This window comes from Cricetulus griseus, chromosome 6 (genome assembly GCF_003668045.3).
Source record: "Cricetulus griseus strain 17A/GY chromosome 6, alternate assembly CriGri-PICRH-1.0, whole genome shotgun sequence".
NCBI lineage: Eukaryota > Metazoa > Chordata > Mammalia > Rodentia > Cricetidae > Cricetulus > Cricetulus griseus.
Window position 1 is genome coordinate 154,076,324 of NC_048599.1, and position 22,085 is coordinate 154,098,408.

Here is a 22,085-nt window from a genome sequence, read left to right on the forward strand (position 1 = left end):
CATTTCTCCAAACCCCCTCCTTCGCAGGGCCCCCTCCTGGGCCCTTCTCCGACCTCCTCCTACAACCAACCCTCTTCCCACGGATCCCTCCATCCTCTGGCCAGCTCAGGCCTATCCTCCCGCACGTAGATCTGCTCAGACCTCCTGGCTCCATAGGCAGCCAATCTTGTTCAGAGTGCCCGAGACTGCCCATCTCCACCCTCTCCTGGGCACTAGGAACAGCTTTTGGGCTGGAGCCCTAGCCCCAGCTCTGCATCTTATCGCAAAGCCTGCAGTGGCTGCCAGCTTGCCTCTCCTGAATTACACCTGGGTCTCCTTCCCACGGCTGGGATATCCGGCAGACTGACTCTTCAGCCTGCAACACCCTCCCCTGTCGCCTGTATCCCACCTGTGGCACCACTCAAAACTGAACGCGCAGGGTGGGGGGAGGGTTTTCTCAGGCTGCACCCACCTTGGCCCTGTGTTTGCAAATCATGGAGCTCAAGGGAAGCTGAGGATGCAGCGTTATTGGCAGCATGATCCTGGTGTGGAGCGCTTAAGGTCCAGAGGACCCTTCATAGCGCCAACTGGAGGGCTCAGAGGCCTGCAAGCCGGCAGTCTTGCGTGGCCCGTGTTTTGTGGAGTTGCTGGTGAGGAGTTGTCAGAGAAGCCTCTGGCTTTCCTGCCCAGACACTCTGACTGACCAGGAGGTGCACTCAGAGTGTAAAGGGGCAAGCTCTGGTCTATCACCTCCCTAGCAACGAAGTGTACCAGACACAACTCTGGTACAGGGACAGCAGGCTCTCCCCAGCCCTGCACTATGATGAGCATGCTGCAGTAGCAGCCTCTGAAGCAGGAGAGAAGGATGGAGGTGCCAGGGACCTTGGGTCCCACTGTGACTCAGTTGAGGCCCAGTTGCCCTCCTCCCTCCAGCTCATTTGATGAGGAAATCACTCTGTGCTGAAGTCATTGCTGCATGATTTGCTATTGTTAAGAAAACAGGAGAAAGCCAGGAGAGGTCATGGTTACATAAAAACAACACAGGGACTGGGCCCAGGGTCCTGACTGAGTCAGTGAGGGGGGCACAGTGGTGGTGTGGTATGGGGTCTGCTGGGAGGGGCTCACACTGGCGGGGGCTGTAGGTAGTAGAGCTGCACGTGTGGCCAGGTGGGTGTCGGGGACTGGCTGAGCAGCACGATGGACAGCAGCAGCAGCAGCAGGCCCAAGATGGGTTTGGGGACCAGAAGGTGCTGGCTGACTCTGGAGGGGGAGGCAGGAGAGGCTGAAGGTGGCCCCAGGAAGATTGGTCTCCCCAACAGGTGGCACCCCCCAATCACCCCAGGAGACACCTGAGGGGCACACCTGAGCCCTGGGGAGTGCTGGGGGCACAGGCAGTGCTGGGCCCAGGGCCTCTCCACTGGCACCACATCTCTCACCACAGGCATGAGAGCTTGTTGCACCTCTGGCACATCTTGACAACTGGAAGGCAGATGGGAAGGGCATTATTGCTAGGCCTGGTATGTCCTAAGTCCCTTTCCAGTTCCCATGTGTCCCTTTACCTCTCAGGAGAGCTTCTTGGGGCAAGCTCATGGTGAGGGGTTCCCAGAGGGGTGGAGGGGTCAACCTAGCAGGAAAAAGGACAGAACATATCCATTTACTCAATCTGCACAGAGTTTCTGGTCAGTACCCTGGATGCAGACTACACAGATGAGGCCACATGTCCCTGGTCAGAGATGACAACAGCCCTCCCTTTCACAGGGCTGACTGAATGGGGAAAGGAGGCAGAGCTTGAACAGAGCCCACATGAGAGTCAATAGGGTGAGAGCTTTTGAGCACTGCCCCCTCCCGCTCCCAACTGACTCTGTAGGTTTCTAGCAATGGTTTATAGGTGCCATCGGTCCCTATGCTGGGCACATAGGTTGTGGCTGAGCTGTCTCCCAGTGCCAGTCAGGGCTTCACATGTCCACATCTGCCCCAAATACAATGACCATGGTGATGACAAACCAACTAGCATATCACTCCCAACTGCTAGGTCCTGCACCCATATTGGCTGGCCCAGAATTGAGAGCAGAAAGAAAGAGCTGGACTTCCTCACTGAAGGTGTCTAAGTGTGGCAAGGCAGGTGAGGGCTCCAGAGCCTGCCCTATACTCCTCAGCAGACTCTGGACTCATCTCCCATCAAGTTCCTTTAACTTCCCTTGAGACCTCAAGCTTGTCTCACCACAGACAAGGGTGGAAGAGTCCAGGCCCAAGCAGTTTGGTCACTCACTGAGGCCACCAGTTCTTTGGTGAGTGGGAGTGTGGGAGTTAGTGATGCACTTGGGAGTGTAGCCACCTCTGAAGCTCCAGGCTCAGGATGTGAAGACTGCAGCCTGCATGTATAAGGCTGGGGTCCTGGGGAACATCCTGGCTGCCAACTGCCTCCAGCCCCCCCCCACTCCTACCCCCACTTCTCATTAGCTGCACCAAGGGCCTTGTTATCTCCTGACCAAATGATTTTTCTGTCTGTTCCCAAGGAGTTCAAGCTTCGGGAAGGGGCTGGGATTAGTCCCTCAGCTTCTAGGGCTAGGAAGGGTGCTAGGGTGCCTACCAGGACCCAGCTCGCCTCCTCTTCTTCCTCTTCTTCCTGTCTTCTGGACAACCTAGAGCAAACACCATCACTGACTCCCCACCTCCCTAGTTCTCTCTCCCACTGGAAGATACAGTGGAGCTCAGGGTCTGCTGGCATCTCCTATGCATGCTTCCCAGAAACTGAGCAAAATCAACTCTTGGGAGCCTGTGACCCCAAAAGGCTCAGAAGCCTTGACCTAGGCTTCCTAGCTGTGCCTCAGGCAGAAACAAGGCTCCCTGCTTCCACATACCACAGACTCCAGGGTATGTAGACTCTGGCACCACTGTTGGGGGTATGATGCCATTCTTTAGCCTTAGTCATTCAGGTTTGTTAGAGACTGGGAATACAACTCCCCTCTCTCAGCCCCCAAACCTCACTATTTGGGCTTTCCTGTGTCCAAATCACCTCTCTAGGTATGCTAGCCCATGTTTCCCCAAGCCTATGCTTCAAAGACACAGTTTTGGAGGCCCTGGTATCCATGACAACAGCCTATGCCTGAGGATCAGGGATCTAGCCTTGCAGCTGCCATCAAGCCAGCAGTCTCAAACACAGCTGCTCCCAGCCCAGTCCCACTATACACGGCTGTGTGAACCCCTTACAATTCCCCTGGGTTGTAAGCTGTTGAGTCCCCATCCCCTTGAGGTGGGGCCCCAGTGTTTGTCATCCCCCAAGTCCTCTGCTTCCTAGAGGAAAGTGGGCTGGGTGTCCCACCCTTCCTCCTTCCATCCTGCTGACGTAGGAGGAGGTCACACTGCTCAGAGCACCCAGGCAGTCCAATCTCAGCTCTGCCCAGGCAAGTCCAATTAGAGGTTGTGTAGGGGCCTCATTAGCTGTGACAGCAGTAGTCTGGAGAAGGGGGGCACCACAGGAAGCAGAGGGCGCTGTGACCAGACATCCAGCGCTTTCCATCCTTACTCAAAGCCTGAGTAAGGCCTCAAAACACACCCCCATCAGTCACAGAGCTGGACTCCGGGATCCATGGAGGATCATACCAGCCCCTCATGGAATGGGTACTCAAGACTGGTTTTAGAGCCTGCAGGGTCTTCCATGCCTGGGAGCTCTCAAGGCCCCTATCAGCCTTGTTCCTGAATCTCTGGCTCCCTGTAGGGTAAAAATTGCAAACCCGTACTATCCAGCCTGGTGCTTGGGGTGTCCCCCAAAAGCCCCTAAAAGTCTCCCTGGGTCCAGGTGCCCACCTCTTGTTGGAGTTGCCAGGGTAAGGATATGCTGAGAGCAGGGTCAGGCCCAGAGCTCTGAGCAGCCACAGATTGAAGAATGGAGGAGATGTATGCTGACTCTTTCAGGGTGCCATAGCCCTTATTCTCTAACAGCCAGAGCCCATATCACTTGTGGCTGAGAGAGGGAGGGCTCCATCAACCTACTCCCTTACCTTAGAGATGCTGTTCTTCCTTCTAGAGCATACACTGGCTCTCTCTGGAAGTTTCTCTGCAGAACATCAAAGTTTGGTCTCCTTGACTCTCTCTGAGCTTCTGACCCAGCTCCAGCCAGGCACATTCTGCCTGAGGTCCAGACTGAAGTGGATGGCCACAGGGATACAAGCTTCTGTGCTTTCCGTGGGGCTCCCTCAGCACCCAGGGAAAGCCACATATGCCATGGGTTCTGGTGAGTCTACCTAGCTCCTTTTGAGGACTAGAGATCAATACTTACAGGGTGCCCCCATCTACCAGCCTGTGCCAGGAGGGAGCTCACTACTTTCTCTCCACTTCCTTCTGGGGGTCTCAGGATGTTCCCTGCTCCTCTAAGAGGCCCAGAGCCAGAGATGTGTTCTTTGTGCCTGTGACCTCAGTTACCAACTCCACTAACCTGACACTTGTTATTTTGTTTTGCTCACTGCCTCATGTTGCTTGAGCTGGTATGAGCTCACTAAGTAGCAAAGCATGGCCTTGAACTCCTCCTGCTTCTAATTCCTAGGAGCTGAGACATAGCTGTGTGGCCACCTTGTCCCAAATCAATCTCTCTCTTCCCTCCCTCCTTCCCTCCCTCTCTCTCTCTCTTTTGGGTCTAATTCTATAGCTCAGGCTGGTCTCAAATTCATGGTAAGCCTCCTGTCTTCAGCCTTCCCAGTTCTAGAACTGCAGTGTGAGATCCATCCCAACAGTTTTTAGTAATTGGTGACCTCCAGGTCTGTGCACTTGGCTGCTCTTGTAGCCCTAGATGTTCTCTAAGATGTCTGCCTCCCAAGCGTTATCACTAAGGACATGTGCCACCACTGCCTAGCAGCTTCTCTCAAAGATACTCAATGTATTCCCCAATGTGCACAATTGTAAATAAGGGATCATGACAGGATTTCTCCAGGGCAGCTTGAGTTTGCCCATCCCTTGAGGGCAGGGGTGTGCCCTGTTGGCTGGGGCTGCACCCTTAGCAGGCAGCAGGCTCTCTGATAAGCTCAGGGAGTAGACAACACAGCAATAGGGCTGAGGGGGGTCAATGGGACCCTGAGATCCTTGTGGGGGCCTCTGGACGTACTTCTGTGATTCAGAGACCCCTCTCCTCACCTGTTCCCTAGCAGGATCCTCAGAGGGAAACTCAGCCTCCTCCCACTGCCACACTCCACACAGAGGACTGGAGAGGCCAACACCTGATGCATCCCTCTCCTGGAAACAGAGGCTGCATGTGAACTTGGGAGGCCCAGGGCAAGGTTGGGCCTGAGGCAGGGTAGAGGTGGAAGAGCTGGAGCAAACTGACAGGTGGGATGGTATGGGACAGGAAGGAGGACACTGGTAAAGACACCACAGATTGGTAGGGGATGTTAGGGGACATGGCCACAGGGGGGCTTTTCGGGGCTGGGGTTGAGGCAGAGCAAGCAGGCTGGAGGGGGGCAGATGACTAGGAGGTGATGCTCTGGCAGCAGTGTGTGAGAGCTGGAGTCACCAAGTGCCAAGTACCCAGGCCTCTGGGACTGAGGGTCTGCATAGGGACACATGGAGTTTCTGTCTTGGTGTCCTCCGGAACATTCCATGGAAGCAGAGCCTACCTGCCGGATAGCCTGGATCTCCAAGTCCAGAGATGGGGGCAGTGCCATGATCCAGCCTACTCTTCCTGCCTCAGCCCCTTGCAGTAGCCTGGTCACAGAGGGGAGGCCTATCTTTTGAACCGCATTCTGCAGCCTTCATCCTGTGGCCCGGCCCTCCCCTGCCTCTTTCTTGATCCTCCCCTTCCCTGTCCCCCTCCTGACTATCCAGCCACTCACTCTTCTGGGCCCTCCTGGCTCAGACTCAACTGCTCCTCTAGGTTCGAGATTTCTTGCCTTAGTTCCTGCAAGAAGGCAGAGCATGGGCCCTGGTGGAGCCCCACATACTTTGGACTCCTCTTCCCAGACACAAACTGCCAAGGGGCCAGGATGAAGAAGCAGCGGCAGAAACTCACAAAGACTAAGACAGCACAGAGACCCAGAGCACAAGGCACAGCCAGGGACATGGCAAAAGCAGAGTCAACTCTTCTAAGGTGGCAGACTCTGCTGAGGCAGGGGACAGGAGCCCCCAGAGAGGTGAGTACTGTGGGATACAAAGTGAGGTAGGAAGGGGTGGAGAGTGAAAAGAGAGAGCAGCAGTGGTCTACTGGGGAGGGGAGCAGCAGATGAGACCCCACAAAGGAAGATGGGCATTAGAGGTGCCATGGGCACTCATTACCTGGGTAGTGGTTCTGTACTCCTCTAGACTCTGGGCCAGACTTTCTGCATGGCGGGTACGCTGGGGAACACAGAGCTGGGGTTCAGTCCCCTAAGACAGGAGGCTGCTAAATTGGGAGCTGGCTGAGTTGGGAAAGCTTGGAGAAGAGTTGCTTCCAGACCCTGCAGGCCACACTGACCTGAGAAGGCCTATCTGGGCTGTTTGTCCAGGGCTCAGAGCTGGGTGGGCTCCTGCCACACAAGGCAGGGGCTAGGAAGGCATGCTAAGGGTAGGTCTGTCCCCTCCCTGTCCCTCACCTCTGAGAGGACTGCTTCACGCTGGCAAATGAGTTGTTCGCACTCACAGAGCTGCCGCTGCCGAGGAAGGAGCCTATTTATCTCTTCACCCAGCCTCCCAGCAGCCCCCACATCTCCCTTCAGCCTCCTACTGCCCCTACCAGGTCCTGGCCAGGCCTCCCCTCAGCCTCCAGTGACAGCTATGGCTATCAGCTGCTCTGAAGGGGACTCTAGCTGAGCTGCCTGGGCAGCCCTAAGCCATGTGGACTCTGGCGCAGGACCCTGGTTTCAGCAGCTGCAGTGCTGACTTGGGTGCAGGAGGTGAACGGTTGGTCCTCAGGCCTGGACAAATAAATGCTGCACCTTCAAAGCATCTTTCTCTGTGGCCAGCTCCTCACTCCGCCTCTTCACTCCGTCTCGTTCTGCTAGCAGCTTCCCATTCTGGAGGGAGGATCAGCCTTGCTCACCAGTTGGCGGTGCTAATGCTGTATGCCCTGTATGCACCTCAGTCTTTTCTCCATTCTCCCACCACCCTGCTGGGCCCTCAGCTGGGATTTCTCCACAGCTGGTTTCCCCACTGATTCATGGAGTCCCTGTGAGATAAATAACCCAGTAACTTCCAAGCATTTTGCATGTGAGATTCCATTTCTTTCCCCATTTTTAAAGATACAGGCAACTCAGGCACAGAGGGATGGAGTAATATGATCTGGATCACAAAGCTCTTATTCTAACACAGGCCAGTGAATGTTAATGACCACAGATATTTAGAGCAGAGTCAACTGTAGCTGGCATGTACCAGATGTAAATGTTAAAGATAAATGTTTATAGATACTTAAACTCATGTTCCCTAACATACAAAACTAAAAGTAAGTATAATGAGCCCAGAACACACACACACACACACACACACACACACACACACACACACACACACAGACACACACACACAGACACACACACACACAGACACACACACACACACACACACACACACACACACACACACACACACACACACACACACTCACTCACTCAATATGTAGCTTGGGCTGGCTTTGAGCCTGTGGTCCTCCTGCTTCAGCAGGTATGGGCCATTACACTTAATCCTCATGCCCAGTTGCAATAAATATATTCTGGTTTCTTCTTTTGCCTTCCTGTCTAATTCAGTCATTTTAAATCAGATCTCCCATTTCCCCTGGAACAACACCAGTGTTACCTACTCATGACAACTTATTTCCTTTAGCAAAACCATAACTCAAAATTAGCAACAAAATAGCATGAGCATGGAGACTATGGCTGGCACACAGCAGACTTTACACAAGGCTGGATGCCCCCAGATGTGGACTCCTGTGCTGATATGCACCCACACGTGCTGACATGTGCCACATGTGCCCTTTTCCCTGCCTGCCAGCAGGCAGGCAGGGAGACCCAGGGCTCGCACTGTCCACATTACATTGGCTCTGTAACAGAACGGTGTTGTGGCTGTATAGCCATTAATAGTATCCTTCCTCTCAGCTCTACAAAGGAAACTGAATAGATGCTAAAATACTTGGCAAGGCCATCCCATCTGTGTGATGCCCAGCCCTGCCTCTTTCCCCCCCCCCCCTCAGGGTTTCCTCTGTGTAACTGTAGAGCCTGTTCTAGAACTCACTCTGTAGACCAGGCTGGCCTTGAATTCACAGAGATCACCTGCCTCTACCTCCCCAGTGCTGGGATTAAAGGCATGCGCCACCACCACCTAGCCCAGTGCCACTTCTAATACTCAACCTTTTCTGGGGGGCCAGATGAAGCCCTGGGGTGACAAAAGACATTTGAGAAGCAGTGGTGCTCTAGCCACAAGATGCACAGGAGAGACAAGGGAGAAGCAGAGAGTGCTTAGCCTAAGGCTCACTGAGAAGGCCCAAGCTGGGTGGTGGGACAGCCACCGGGCTTGATGAAGAGGTAGTGCCTGGGCTGAGCCTTCCAAGGGGAGGCAATGAGGTCAGGAATAGTCACCCACAACAGCTGCCCAGTGGGACCTAAGAATAAAATGGCCCAAATCTGGGTGTGAGGAAATACACCTATCATCTCAACACCAGGGAAGCTGAGGTAGGAGGACTGCTTTGAGTACCAGGCCAGCCTGGGCTACATACCAAGACCTTGTCTCAAAAATCAAAAACAGGCCAGGTGGTGATAGCATACACTTTTAAGTGCCAGCACTGGAGAGGCAGAGGCAGGCAGATGGATCTCTGTGAATTCAAGGCCACTCTAGTCTACAGAGAGAGTTCAGGACAGGTTCCAAACTACACAGAGAAACCCTGTCTCAAAAAACAAACCAACCAGAATATGACAATTCAAAGTCCAAGTTTCCGGATACCTGAAGTCTGGCACACCTCATCCTTCTCCAGAGCCCTAGGAGACAGAGGCTACCTCTTCTGGTCTCCAGCCTTGTTCCTGCTCCAGGTCATCAGTGCCTCTCACTCAGCAGTCTGGGCTGCTGCTGGGTGAAGGGCAGAGGAAGGACAGCTGGGAGTGCTGTGTCAACACCTGTCCACCTGGTGGGACCCAAAAGCACCCTGCAGCCTTCTGCAGAAGCACAGGCTGTGGGTTTTTGGGATTCAGCCAGCAGCCAGACCTTTGGAGGCTGAGTGTCCCATTACTTTACCAGGCCCGGCTGTAACCTGAGATCTCAATCTCTAGATCTCAGTGGGTAGCTGCAGAAGGCCAGCAAGGAGCTGAGAATAGCTCTAGCTATGGAGTTAGCATGCCCAGGAAGTTCCTCTGAGGGCATAGATTGGGCCTGGGGCAGGAGGCAGGGGTGCTGGTGGCTGGTTCACAGGGCTGACTCTTGCTGTCTTGCATTGCATGCCCTGGGGCAGTGACAAGGAAACCTGCCTGCTAAAGAAGCAGCTATCCCAACCCCACCTTGCTGACTATCTTAGCTCCAGGCTGAAGGTAAGACATCCTCCCAGGCTCTCTTCCAGCTGTGGTTAAGGGATAGAGAGACAGGAGTGTGTGTGTGTGTGGGGGGGGGGGCTGGTGCCTCCCCATCTGCCTTGAGTCATCTGCGACTATGAGACCACAAACAGGAAAAACAAAACAAAACAAAAAACTGGTAAGAGACTGGGTATGCAGGAACTTGCCTACAGTCCCAGATCTTACCTGGCTAAAGCAGAAGGACTAGGAGTTCAAATCCAGTCCATACTACACCATCTGACCCTGTTACAAAAAACCCAGGGCTGGGGATATCGCTCAGTGTTGCTTGCCTAACACATGCCAGAACCTGGGTTCCATTTTCAGCATACCATCACTTAAAAAAAAACAAACAGGGTTAGAGAGATGGCTCAGTGGTTAAGAGCATTGTTTCCTCTTCCAGAGGTACTGAGTTCAATTCTCAGTAACCACATGGTGGCTCACAACCATCTACTAATGAGATCAAGTGCCCTCTTCTGGTGTGCAGGCATACATGCAGACAGAGCAGCACTTTCATAAATAAACAATAATAATTAAGAAAAAGCCACTGAGCCACCAGATAACCCAGAGACCAGAAACTGCTTTGGGCAGAACTGGCTTGTTCCCTTGGAGCTGGCATGTTGCAGCCCACTGGTGCTGCAGACATCAGGGAACAGGACAACCATCACCTGTGATCTGTGACAGGGCCCTGGAATTCACTATTTACACCAGACTAGTCTTGAACTCACAGACATCTGCCTGCCTCTGCCTTTGCCTCCTAAGTGCTGACATTAGATCATTCTTTTTTTTTTTTTTAAGATTTTATTTATTTATTATGTATACAACATTCTGCTTCCATATATATCTGCACACCAGAAGAGGGCACCAGATCTCCAAACAGATGGTTGTGAGCTACCATGTGGTTGCTGGGAATTGAACTCAGGTCCTCTGGAAGAGTAGTCGGTGCTCTTAATCTCTGAGCCATCTCTCCAGCCCCGATCTCCTTCATTCTTCTTTTTTTTTTTTTTTTTTTTTTTTTGAGACAGGGTTTCTCTGTGGCTTTGGAGGCTGTCGTGGAACTAGCTCTTGTAGACCAGGCTGGTCTCGAACTCACAGAGATCCCCCTGCCTCTGCCTCCTGAGTGCTAGGACTAAAGGCGTGCGCCACCAACGCCCGGCTCTCCTTCATTCTTAAAACAAAACAAAACAAAAAAATGCTCTGGGGGCTAGAGTAATGGCTCAGTGGCTAAGAGTACTGGCTGTATTTCCAGAGGACCCAGGTTCAATTCCCAGCACTCACAACCACCTGTAACTCCAGTTCCAGAGTATCCCATACCCTCCTTCTGGTCTCCAAAGGCACTAGGCACTCAAGGCACTCACATGGTATACAGACATACACACAAGCAAAACACTCAGACATAAATTAAATTCTTTAAAAAAATGTTCTACAAGGTATTTTCTTTTGTTTGTTTTGATTTTTCGAGACAGGGTTTCTCTGTATTGTTTTGGAGGCTGTCCTGGAACTCACTCTGTAGACCAGGCTGGCCTCAAACTCACAGAGATCCGCCTGTCTCTGCCTCCTGAATGCTGGGATCAAAGGCGTGCGCCACCAACGCCAGGCTCTACAAGATATTTTACCCCAACTGAATGTAGTAGCCATCCTGCCCAGGGGCTCCCATTGCCCTGGAAGGGGGATAACAGTTCACAGAGGAGGCACAGAACAGTGAAGAGAGACTTAGGATTTCAGTAAAAAGCCCACTGCAGACACAGGCAGAAAACTTGGAGCTGGGGCTGAAAAGCCCTGGCTGACAAGGGGGCAGAGACAGACCTGGGAACCAGGGGACACCTGATTCTGAGTGAGCATCCCTCCCACTCACCCAGAACTGCTGTAGGGCAGCAGAGGGAGACCACATAGGTGCAGCTGTGTGCTTTCGCAGGAAAGCAGCCAGATCCCCCAGGTGACCCTGGGAGGCTGAGCTAAAGCCACAGCCCAGAGAGGAGACAGGCATCAGCAAGTAGAGCAAGGGCTAAGCCCAGATTTGAAGGTAATTCTGGCCTCCCCATGGAAAGCTAAGTAGAGGATGGGGGTCAAGTGAGGACCAATGCTGCCTGGGATATGAACCCATCATGGATCTGCAACTTATCTGCCACCTCGAGGGAGGAGGGATGGCATTGATATCATTTAACACTTGATGGGTTTCAATGTGGGCATGAACTCCGAGTGAACAGGGACCTAAATAGGTCTGGGTTGTAGGGGCTGGCCCTCAGGTAAATACCATCACTTCACAATTATTGCAACCCAGCTGTGCAGGCTCCTGCTGTGGCTCCCAGGCCTGGCGGCTGCTTGCCCAGCATGCCCAAGGCCCAGAGCTCCATCTCCAGCACTGTCAAAATGAAAAACTAAAGCTTAGAGGGGAAGGGAAGAGTCACAGGCCTGAAGGTGGTCCATCATGCTTCTGCAGGTAACTTCCAAACCTATGCTTAATAAATGTATAAGTTTTTGCAGTTTCATTTGCTTTGCCAGGAATCAAACCAGCACACTGATATAAATGATACCTGACATTTTTTTTCTTTACAGTCTTGTTATATAGCTCAGGCTGGCCTTGAACTCAAAATCCTCCTGCTTCAGACTGCGAAATACTGGGATGAAAGGCATGGAACACTATGCCAGGTTACAGGATTTTACTGTGCACACCCTACATATCCTACCTTGAGTTAGGACTTTTCTAGGCATCTTCTGGTTTAAACCTCACACTACCCCATGTGGTGAAGCCACTGGCTTGCTCCCCTGATTGTGAAGGCACCACAATGCAGACAAGGGAAGAATTGGCCAGAGCCTCAACACGAACCCAGGGAATACCACACAGCCTGTGGGACCCTGGGCCCCCTTGGTCTGCAGGACAGGTGCAGGAACCCTTAAAGGTGGGTGAGCCTCAGCTTACCTCTTCCTGTAGCGTCTCCACCTCAGCCACCAGGTGCTGCTGCTCCTTCTCCTGACCCATCCCAGAGAGGATAGAATCAGTTCCAGTTCCCACCCTATCACCCTCCCTAAACAAGGAATACAGTCAGGGCCTTTATCACTGAGGAGTTGGGCTGAGGGCTCATGAGGGGTAGCAGGTGGGCCTGGGGGTGAACAAGACCTGGAAGTAGGTAACCTTTGCCCCTTCACTTCTGCCCTTTTGCTAAAGCCAGATATACCCTACTAGCACTCACTGTGTGCCGGGCCTGGGCCATTAGGCTGCGATTCTGCTCTTCCAGGCTCTTGGCCAGAGTCTTCAGGTCCTCTAGTTCCTCATCCAAAGCCTTGGCCACCTGCAGGGCCTGCTGGGTGCTGATGGGTGGCACAGATGTGAGAGGAGGCAGGCAGAGAAGCAGAGCAAAACATCCCAGACTATGAGGGGAGACTATGACAGACACAAGCTGGAACGAGGGGCACAGGGAACAGAGAGAAAGGGACAGGGAGCATGCAGTGTGGGGTGGAGACAGTGTTCACTTTTCATCTGAGGAAGAGGTCATGGGGTCACACAGCAAAGAAAGGAAGGGGGGAAAGAATGAGAACAAGAGCTGCAAGTGACAGTCAGACTGGACCCTTTTGGCTAGACGACAAGACCCAGATAGAAGGGAATGAATGGAAGACATGGGTTGGGTAGTGGAGTGGCTGCCTGTACCTGAGGCCCAGGCTCTTTGGTAGCAAGGCAGATAGCTACTCACCTTCGCAGCTGCTTGCGCAGGGCTGAGATCTCCTCTCCTAGGCGTGCTGAGCCCTCCTCTGCAGTCTCCACGCTGCGCTGCAGCTTGGCGTTCTCACCAGCAAGGCGGCGGTTGCTGAGCTCTAGGTCCTCTAGGCTGCTCAGCAGCTCAGCTGTGGCAGGCCTGAGGGCAGAAGGGCCTGGTCACCAACTTTGCTCCTGCTCTCATCCCCCTAGTCTCCTCCTAGGTGGAGCAGGTGCTGGCAACTAGGACAAGGGTTCCTCTGGAGACAAATCAGAATCAAATTCCAAGGCTGTCCAGAGCCAAAAGACATCAGTCTCCCCACTCCCAGGCCCCAGATAGGCTGGAGAAGATGGAGTGGGATGGGGGTGGGAGGACAAGCACCCCTCAGGCCTGGGGTCTTCTCCTCCAAAGCTCTCTAAGTTGGCTGGCTCCTCTGCTTCTGGGCATGCTGGAAAGACACAGACAAAAGGAGGTTAGACTCTCCGGTGACTTTAAAAGTTTGGGTGTCAAAGGACCCACGAATTATCCCAGGATTCTGGCATCCCAGTTTTTCCATATGTAGCTTTGGGGTTCCCTGGGCTGAATTACTCTTATTACATAGGCTTCTTGCTTATGCTTGCCTGGGGCTCAGCCAGGTATTCAGAGGGGCACCTTCACTTCCCCAAGCCCTCTTCTCCCGTTCCCAGCTTCCCTCAAGTCTTCAGGCTTCTCAGGCCCTCATCATCTGCCAGTTGCTGGACTTCAGTTAGTCTGATTCTATTTCCAGCCACGTTCACCCTCACTCTACCATACTCTCTCTCCCTGGGCACTCCCCAGCCTCCTCCTAAGCCTCCTTTCTCTCTTTGTCTTTCCCTACTTGACCTGGCCTGCCCCTTTGCTGCTCATATTCCTCCCTGACCCCCAAGACTGAAAAAGCCTCAAGGTTCAAGAGAATGCCAAGAGCTTGGCATGGTGGAATACACCTTTAATCCCAGCAGCCAGGAAGCAGAGACAGGGTGATTTTTATGAGTTCAAGGCCAGCCTGGTCTACAGAGTGAGTTTCAGGACAGCCAGGGCTACATAGAGAAACCCTGTCTCACAAAAACCCAAACTGAAACCAAACCAACCAAACAAAAAGAGAATGTCAAGAGGGTTGCAGTCTGGGTTCTGTAAGGCACTTTTTAGTGGTACACCTGTAAGGTGTGAGGTCCTGGGCACCCAGTGCCCTAGCATAGGGCTGGGATACAGCTGTCATGGAAAGGCAAGCAGGTGTAAGGTGTGTGGGGGTAGGGGTGGGCAGGGCCAAGAGGAGGAGCCTAGTTGGCCAAGACTGCCCTGAGCCATGCAAAGATTTCAATATTGTAGGTGCCCTAGGGCCCCTCAGCTGGAGAGCAAGGAAGCTGCAGTCTCAGCCTCTACAAAAAGGCTGGAGCTAGGAGGAAGGAATGGAAAACCTGACCCCAAAGTCCAGGATGAGGGGACTGTCCCAGAAATCCACCACAACTGCAGGCTGAGCAAAAGCCCCAGTTGTCTCTTTAGTCCTTGCTGTGTGGAATTAGTAGATGAGAGGTCCCTGCTAACCCCCCTGCTGACCCCTGCCACCCGTCTCCTTCTATAAATAGTCTCACCAGATGGCAGGTGTGGAGAAGCCAGGGCTCCCCCGAAGGCAGTCTCCTCTGCTCGCTCTAATCCCCTGTATCAAAGGCAAGAGGCTCAGGTCCCCTGCAGCCACCACAGCCATGACCCGTGCCTGTAGGGGTCTGGGTGGCGAAGGGGCGGGCAGTCAGTGAGAGTGGCTCTATGGGTGGAGGGAAAGGCCAGATGCAGGGCCTGGGCTGTGAAGGGCAACCCTTCTTACTGTCAGCCCCTTGTAGTTCTATCTCTTGGACCTCAGCATTTAGTCCTCAGACCCTTTACCCCTCCATATCTTTTCACGTCTTTTCTTAGCCTCAAACCAACCACATGGGTTCCCTGGGCCTAATTGGTATTGGCTGCAGAGCAAACTTGAAAGACTTGCCAGTGGGAGGCTGTTGGTGCAGGGACTCACCCATGCAACTGACAGGCAGCAATCCAGTCCCGCATGACTACCAGAAAGGTGTCCAACTCCACAGTGGCTCTAGCACCTTCCCCGTAAGGGTCCAAACTTCGGGCCAGTGTTTGGAGACGCACATCCTGGGGGCCCTGTCCTGTCACAGCCTCCAGGTATGCCAGGAGGTGTGTCACAGCCACAGTGCCTGGGACAGAGCATGGTGGGGAGGACTGGACTGGGCAATGGCCAGTAAGGCAGGTTATGGCTTGTGGACAGTGACTGTCATCAGTGGGTTGGTGACAGGGCTGCCCCATGGCATGCCGAGGAATCTGGGGCAAGTCTCTCCCCTGAGTCAAGTTTTCCTGTCCATCTCAGAGTGGACCAAAGAGGATGAGCCAGGGCAGTACTCACTGCTGTACTAGGCCAGAGGCTAACTTCTTACCAGGCCTCAAGCCCTTCTTACTCCATCCCCTTACCCAGGTCACTTTCCTGTTCCTGAAGGACCCAGCCCCCACCTGTCTTGTGAGGATCACAGGCTTCAAATGTGGAGTTAAGGATTTGTTCCTCTAGGCTGAGCAGTGGTCCTGAATTCACTTCCTCAGGCTGTTCCCAGAGGTACACTGTAGAGAAATGAGGGCCTGTCCTGTGTGAGGAGACACCAGGATCTTGCTGTCCAATACCCAGGCTGCTGAGTTGGGGATAATTTATTCAGAGCTGTCTGTGGTTGGGACTGGTGAAAGACAGCAGGAGGCTTCCAGTAAGGCGGCAACATGAGGGTTTTGAGTCACTGCTCCCATGTGGGCCCCATCTCTCAGGCTAGGGAATGCCCCCTGCTATCTGTCTAATGTTTTGTTTCCAATGGGCTCCGGAGCCATTAATGAGCTCTGAGATGACCCTCACCTCCTCCCTTCTCCAGCCTCCCAGGCTATGGGCAAAGGGGACCAGGCTTGAGGAAAGCAAGGAAGAGGATTCTGGGAAGAGCCAGGATGAAGGTGGCTTAGGAGCCAGGAACAATCCGATAAGGCGTGGGCAGCCTACATCGATCCCGCCCGCTGCGGCCCTTCTTCCAGTTGCCCCAGGGACCAGGTCTCTCATCTCTCATCTCCAGCATGGTGTCATGGTGTCAGCGCTGGAGGAGCTCAGGGCCAGCACCAAGAGGAAGAAGGGGGTTGGGGCTGTCTAAACAGGTGTAGCAGGGCTTAGGAGCTGAGCCTCCTGTTAGACTCCTCTGAGTCAGCAGCACACAAATGTCTGTGGTAAGACTCTTTTTCTTTGGGAGATCTGTTTCCATACCAATAAAATCCCTCCTCAAGAGGACTGAGAAGGCTACTCCACCCCCATATGTTAAGATGTGTGTACATGCATGCATGTGTGATATGTTCAGTGTGTATGTGCAGTATGTGTGTATCTATATATGTGAATATATGTATACAAGGCATATGTGGTGTGTGTGTGTGTGTGTGTGTGTGTGTGTGTGTGTGTGTGTGTTGGTAGGGCAGCCCTCACAATTGTGTATGTGTGTCCATGTGCCTATCTTCTGAGATCTGTTGATCTACAGTTATATTCACACTGCATGAATATAGCAGGCTACCACATAAAGCTCCACATGGAGCTTCTCCAAGCTGGAGGTGGCTTTCATACCTTTCATTAGCCTGGCTTGCTGAGATGAATGCCTACTGCATATGGCTGCAGAGTTAGAGTGTGAGCTGAGGATGAAGTGAGCAGCCTGCCCCATACACCCGGGAGGCTCAGGACTCAACCTCTGAGCCTCAGCAGTGTCCTCTAGGAAAGCTACCTCCCTCCTAGAGAAGAATGGGATAGAATGAGAATGGGCCTCTGCTTGGCACATAACTACAGGCACTCATGGATCATCAGAACCACAGCAGCTGCTATTCCTAAAGATGAGTCTGAGGCAGAGCAACAGAAGCTGCCACAGTTGCCTTCCAGCACAAGAATCCCCTTTCTCCCCCTGACACTTCAGGACTCATTGCACCAGTTTGATTTGGACCTTTTCTGGCTCCCATGGGAGGGCTCTAGGAGCCCAGGATAGTTAGGGGAGGTGGACTTCAGCTGGTCTACTGCTCTTCATCATCCAGTGTAACAAAGGAGGACTCTGTGGCCCAGTGAGGACACTGATACATAGAGACACTACCCTAAGACACTCTTTCTGCCCTCTCCTTCCTCCTCCACTTCACAGCTCTGCCCCTGCTTCTATCTTTTTTTTTTTTCTGAAAAGTTTTTTCTGTGTAGCCCTGGCTGTCCTGGAACTAACTACTATAGACCAGGCTGGCCTTGAACTCACAGAGACCCACCTGCCTCTGCCTCTGCCTCTGCTGGACTATAGACCAGGCTGGCCTTGAACTCACAGAGACCCACCTGCCTCTGCCTCTGCCTCTGCTGGACTATAGACCAGGCTGGCCTTGAACTCACAGAGACCCACCTGCCTCTGCCTCTGCCTCTGCTGGACTATAGACCAGGCTGGCCTTGAACTCACAGAGACCCACCTGCCTCTGCCTCTGCCTCTGCTGGACTATAGACCAGGCTGGCCTTGAACTCACAGAGACCCACCTGCCTCTGCCTCGGCCTCTGCTGGGTCCCCAGCTCTACTTCTTTTGAGATATTTCTTCCACTTCTTCCCCAACCTCTCTCACATGTCCAGCTTCTGTCCTGTGTCCCTCCATCCTGTTTTCTCCTGTCTTCCATCTTGTTACTCTGTTCCTAGTGCCTTCTCTCTACTTTGCCATCTCTGTCTTTTATCCCTTGCTTTTCCTGTGGCTGAGTTATTCCCTTCCCAAAGGCAGTCTCAGGAATTGACTTGGCTATGGTCCTAGTTCCTGGTGGCTGCACGCCCTCTGCTGGTGCAGGCGAGGTTTAGATGGCGGTCATTCCCCGTAAGCCAGGCAGCCCTCTCTCTAGTCCTGGCATGCTGGTCTGCCTGAAAACCCTCCTATTTGCAGAGGTTACTCCTGAGGCTGATGTGCAAATCTCAGCTTTGAGCAAAGCTGCAGGCCTGCCTGTAAACATCCAGGAGCCTGGAAGACAAGATACTCCAGCAGTGACCCCAACTGACTATCTAGAGGAAAGAGCTTCTTAATCAGAGGCTGGCTTTCCCTTCTAGCTCATCCTCAGGGGATGGAGAGTCAGAAATCAGAGATGAGGTGAGGGGGGAGACCAGGACAGTAGAGGAAGGAGAGAGCTTCTTGGGGAACAGAGTTGCTGAGTCAGGGCAGAGACAAAGATAGGCAGGAAAGAGAACAGGAGTGAGAGACAGAGACAGAGGCTGGCCCACAGAAGACAGTCGGTTAGCCAGCACCTTCCTCCCTGAGCTGATGTGTGCTGGCTCCCACACCTACGTATCTGAATCTGCCCACAAGGCACTGAGCTTCCACAATGAAGCCGGCATTGCTCTGGCTAGCAGCACCAGTCGGCACAGGCTGCCTGCACTTGAGCAGGCCAAGATGGAACAGTGTTAGTGTGAAACATCACATACTAGTTCTCAAAGATGTCGGAAAACAGGAGTAACTCAGCATGTTCTTATGCTGCTTAATGCAGAAAACAGTTTATATGCATACAAAGCTAAATAAAATCAGTTAATACCATTTGCATCACCTGCTTGATTTGGCCTTTAACTTTCTATCTTCTTGCCTCAGCCCCTCAGTTCCAGGACTACAGATATGAGCCCCTTGCCAGCTTTTCTCTTTTAAAAAAATTAAAAGTTATATATGTGAGCTGAGCATGGTGGAGAGCATGCTTGTAATCTCAACACTTGAGAAACAGAGGTAGAGGGGTGAAAAGTTCAAAGCCAGATTTTGTCTCAAAAAACCAAAAACCCAGAGGTCAGCACAGCTGAACATAGCTCAGTGGTGATTGGTTGCCTAGCACACACAAAACCCTGGATTTCACCTCCTGCACTGTAAGACACACACACACACACACACACACACACACACACACACACACACACACACACACACACACACACACACACACACACACACACACACACACACACACACACACACACACACACACACACACACACACACACACACACACACACACACACACACACACACACACACACACACACACACACACACACACACACACACACACACACACACACACACACTGGGAGTAGAATAGGTTTTGAGGAGCCATGCTCCAGGGGAGAGTCTTAGACTAAGTAGGTGACAGACAGATGCCAGTGTTGGGAAGAGAAGTGCAGCAGGAAGAGACGGGGCAGGGAACCTGTTTTACCCCAAGTAAGAGATCTCACTAGCCCACGATCTGAACAGAGGAGGAATTGGTGGGAAGAGGTGGGATGGTGTGGATATTACCATGTGCACAGCCTTCTGTCCCCAATAGCCCTCCAGAGAGGAGCAAATGGGGACAGACACGTGGCAAGCACACAATCGACACTTCTCCCACCATCCTTTGCTTCTGACCACGCTGCCTGGCCACCTCTCCTGCTCCCACACTGGCCCGCAGCTCCCACTTCCTCCTCTTCCAGGCAGACACCTACTTTGTGCAGTGGAACTACTAGCCGGGTCCTCTGGCAGGTCCATGGACCACTCCTGTTTCTCTGTTGCAGCTGGTGAAGCTCTCACCCTTCCTCCACTGATAGGAGGGTTGGGAAAGGAACAGCCTGCCCAGACAGCTCCTAGAAGGACAAGCAAAGTAATGGCTTCCTCAGACTAGCCACCGCTAAACTGCTCCATCTCTGCCCCAGGGTTCTCAGAACCTGTTTGCCATGCCCATCCCAACTCCAACCTGTTGCTATGGATTTGAGGTATGGGATGGGGAGCAGGCGGCAAGATCAAAGCAGGAGACAAGAGGGTGGGGTCAACTGCTGCCCCTAGGGCTTGTGGCCACCTCTCTCCCCTGTAACCTAGCAAGTCATCATGCCTGTCCTAGAGACTCCACTTTGTGCTCCTCTTGCCGTCCTCAATCTTGCCTTGGGTCCTTGTTCTCCCTGGGCCCACGTCCCAGCCTCCTTCCAGGCTCCAGTGCATCCCCACAGGCTGCAGAGCTGATCTGCCTGGCCATGGTTCCCCATCACCTTGAGGCAGAGCCTGCTTTTTTCTGGCAACAGAGGCACAGTGTGGCCTGGGCCAGCTGCTTTCTCTCCAAATCATGCTCTATCTTCTAGCAACTCTAACCCACTACTCCTACTGTGGTCTCTGCCTGGGACTTGCCTTGCCTTTGTGTCTTGTTATCTAGAAACAGCTTTCACTCTGCCTGGGACTGAATACCAAGCTGAACTGGCTCCCACACTGCCTGGAGACTGCCCATTTTATCCCGAATTTGGACTGCTGGCCGTCTGAACCACTTTCAGCCTTGCTCTCCCTGCCTCCACACTCGTTTGTCACTGAGCCACACTGTCAATAATCTTTCACTGGTGGATTCTAGGCAAGTGCTCTCCTGCTGAACCACACACCAGCCCCACTAGTCAATTCCAGATAGACACTTTACTGCCAAGCTACAGCCCAGCCTTTTCATTTTGAGACAAAACGTCCCTAATATGGCCAGCTTGGCCTTGAATTTGTCATCTCTTTGCCTCATCAGGAAGCTGATTCATCAGGACTGCTTTCTTGCCTTTCTCCCCCTTTAGGTTTATTTTTATTTTTTATTCGAGTGTTTTGTCTACATGTGTATGAACCACATGTGTGTCTGATATCTTTGGAGGCCAGAGGGCATCAGATTTCCTAGAACTGGAGTTACAGATGGTTATGAGTTGCCACATGGGTGCTGGGATTTTCAAGAGTACTGTTTCAGCCTTTGTTTTTTAAAACAAAACAAGGTCCCCCTCTGTAGCCCTCACTGGCCTGGAACTTGCCATGAAGACTAGCCCAACTTTGAACTCAGAGATCCACCTGCTTCAGAGTGCTGGATTAAAGACTTGAGCCATCAAGCTGAAGTGAGCAAGTGTTTTTAACCACTGAACCATTTTTCCTCTCTCCAGGTGATTTCCATGTCCTTTACTCTCCATGACAATGGAAACGCAGCATGTCATCCCCGAGGCCTGCAGCTCCCTGGGTTCTTACCTGTGGGCTTCACTCTCACAGGCCGGTGCACATAGGGACTTCCTCCTCTGCACCCTGACTGACAGTGCTGTCCTGCCTATGTTACAGCCAGGTCAGTCAAAATAAGGGTCACTTTTGTCTGGTGGTGGTGGTGGTGGTGGTGGTGGCGGCGGCGACGCACACCTTTAGTCTCAGCACACGGGAGGCAGAGGCAAATGGATCTCTGTGAGTTTGAAGCCAGCCTGGTCTCCAGAGTGAGTGCCAGGACAGCCTCCAAAGCATCACAGAGAAACCCTGTCTCGAAAAAAAACCAAGACCAAATCAAACCAAAACACAATATAACTGTTAAATTTCAAACTTTCTGGAAGATTGTAGCTGGGCATGTTTGGGAGATCTGTAATCCTAAAGCTGAGGTGTGAGGGTAACAGTTCATGATGGCACACGCCTTTTATGCCTGCCCAAGGGAGAGACCCTGTCTCCAAAAACAGAAAGAAAGAAAGAAAGAAAGAAAGGAAGAAAGAAAGAAAGAAAGAGAGAGAGAAAGGCCATTCGTGTAGTGGTGGTGCACGCCTTTTTAATCCCAGAACTCGGGGCAGGGGTTGGGAGGAGGCCAGCAGAGACAGGCAAATATCTAAGTATCTGAGTTTGAGGCCAGCCTGGTCTACAAGAGTGAGTTCTGGGATTACCAGGGCTACACAGAGAAACCCTGCCTCGGGGAGAAAACAAAAACAACCAAAACAAAAAATTTCCCAGAGGAGTGTTTCATCGGAGGGGATTCGGTCAGAACTTGGAGCGTTTTTGAAAGGAGTTGGCACTGATAATACTGGGGAGCCCTGCTATAATTTCGGGAGTGACTCTGACGCGGCTCCGGTGGGGAAAGTCGCCATAGGCA

At 52.6% G+C, this 22,085-nt stretch overlaps 1 protein-coding gene across 1 annotated transcript; it reads right to left on the reverse strand.

Moving 5' to 3' along the window:
- Window positions 1–1,085: 1,085 nt before the first annotated feature.
- On the reverse strand, window positions 1,086–19,813 carry Kash5 (KASH domain containing 5). The gene is made up of 19 exons (XM_027420664.2): window positions 19,693–19,813; window positions 15,683–15,787; window positions 15,186–15,372; window positions 14,767–14,831; window positions 13,541–13,607; window positions 13,157–13,318; window positions 12,659–12,776; window positions 12,388–12,438; window positions 6,879–6,956; window positions 6,537–6,593; window positions 6,241–6,300; window positions 5,802–5,866; window positions 5,586–5,673; window positions 5,107–5,205; window positions 3,981–4,036; window positions 2,570–2,621; window positions 1,539–1,603; window positions 1,342–1,458; window positions 1,086–1,239 (listed from the first exon to the last, which is right to left on the reverse strand). The coding sequence occupies exons 1-19, from the start codon at window positions 19,733–19,735 to the stop codon at window positions 1,101–1,103; spliced, it is 1,674 nt and encodes a 557-aa protein (XP_027276465.1). The 5' UTR covers window positions 19,736–19,813; the 3' UTR covers window positions 1,086–1,100.
- Between the last annotated feature and the right edge of the window lie 2,272 nt (window positions 19,814–22,085).

What these genes read in the sequence shown, in the direction of transcription:
- Kash5 (XM_027420664.2), bottom strand. Translation starts at nt 19,735, where the DNA reads ATGGACCTGCCAGAGGACCCGGCTAGTAGTTCCACTGCACAAA. An exon ending in CCAAGAAGCTCTCCTGAGAG is followed by an intron (nt 1,459 to 1,538) that starts GTAAAGGGACAC and finishes TCTGCCTTCCAG; the next exon opens with TTGTCAAGATGTGCCAGAGG. An exon ending in CAGCACTCCCCAGGGCTCAG is followed by an intron (nt 1,240 to 1,341) that starts GTGTGCCCCTCA and finishes CTCCCCCTCCAG; the next exon opens with AGTCAGCCAGCACCTTCTGG.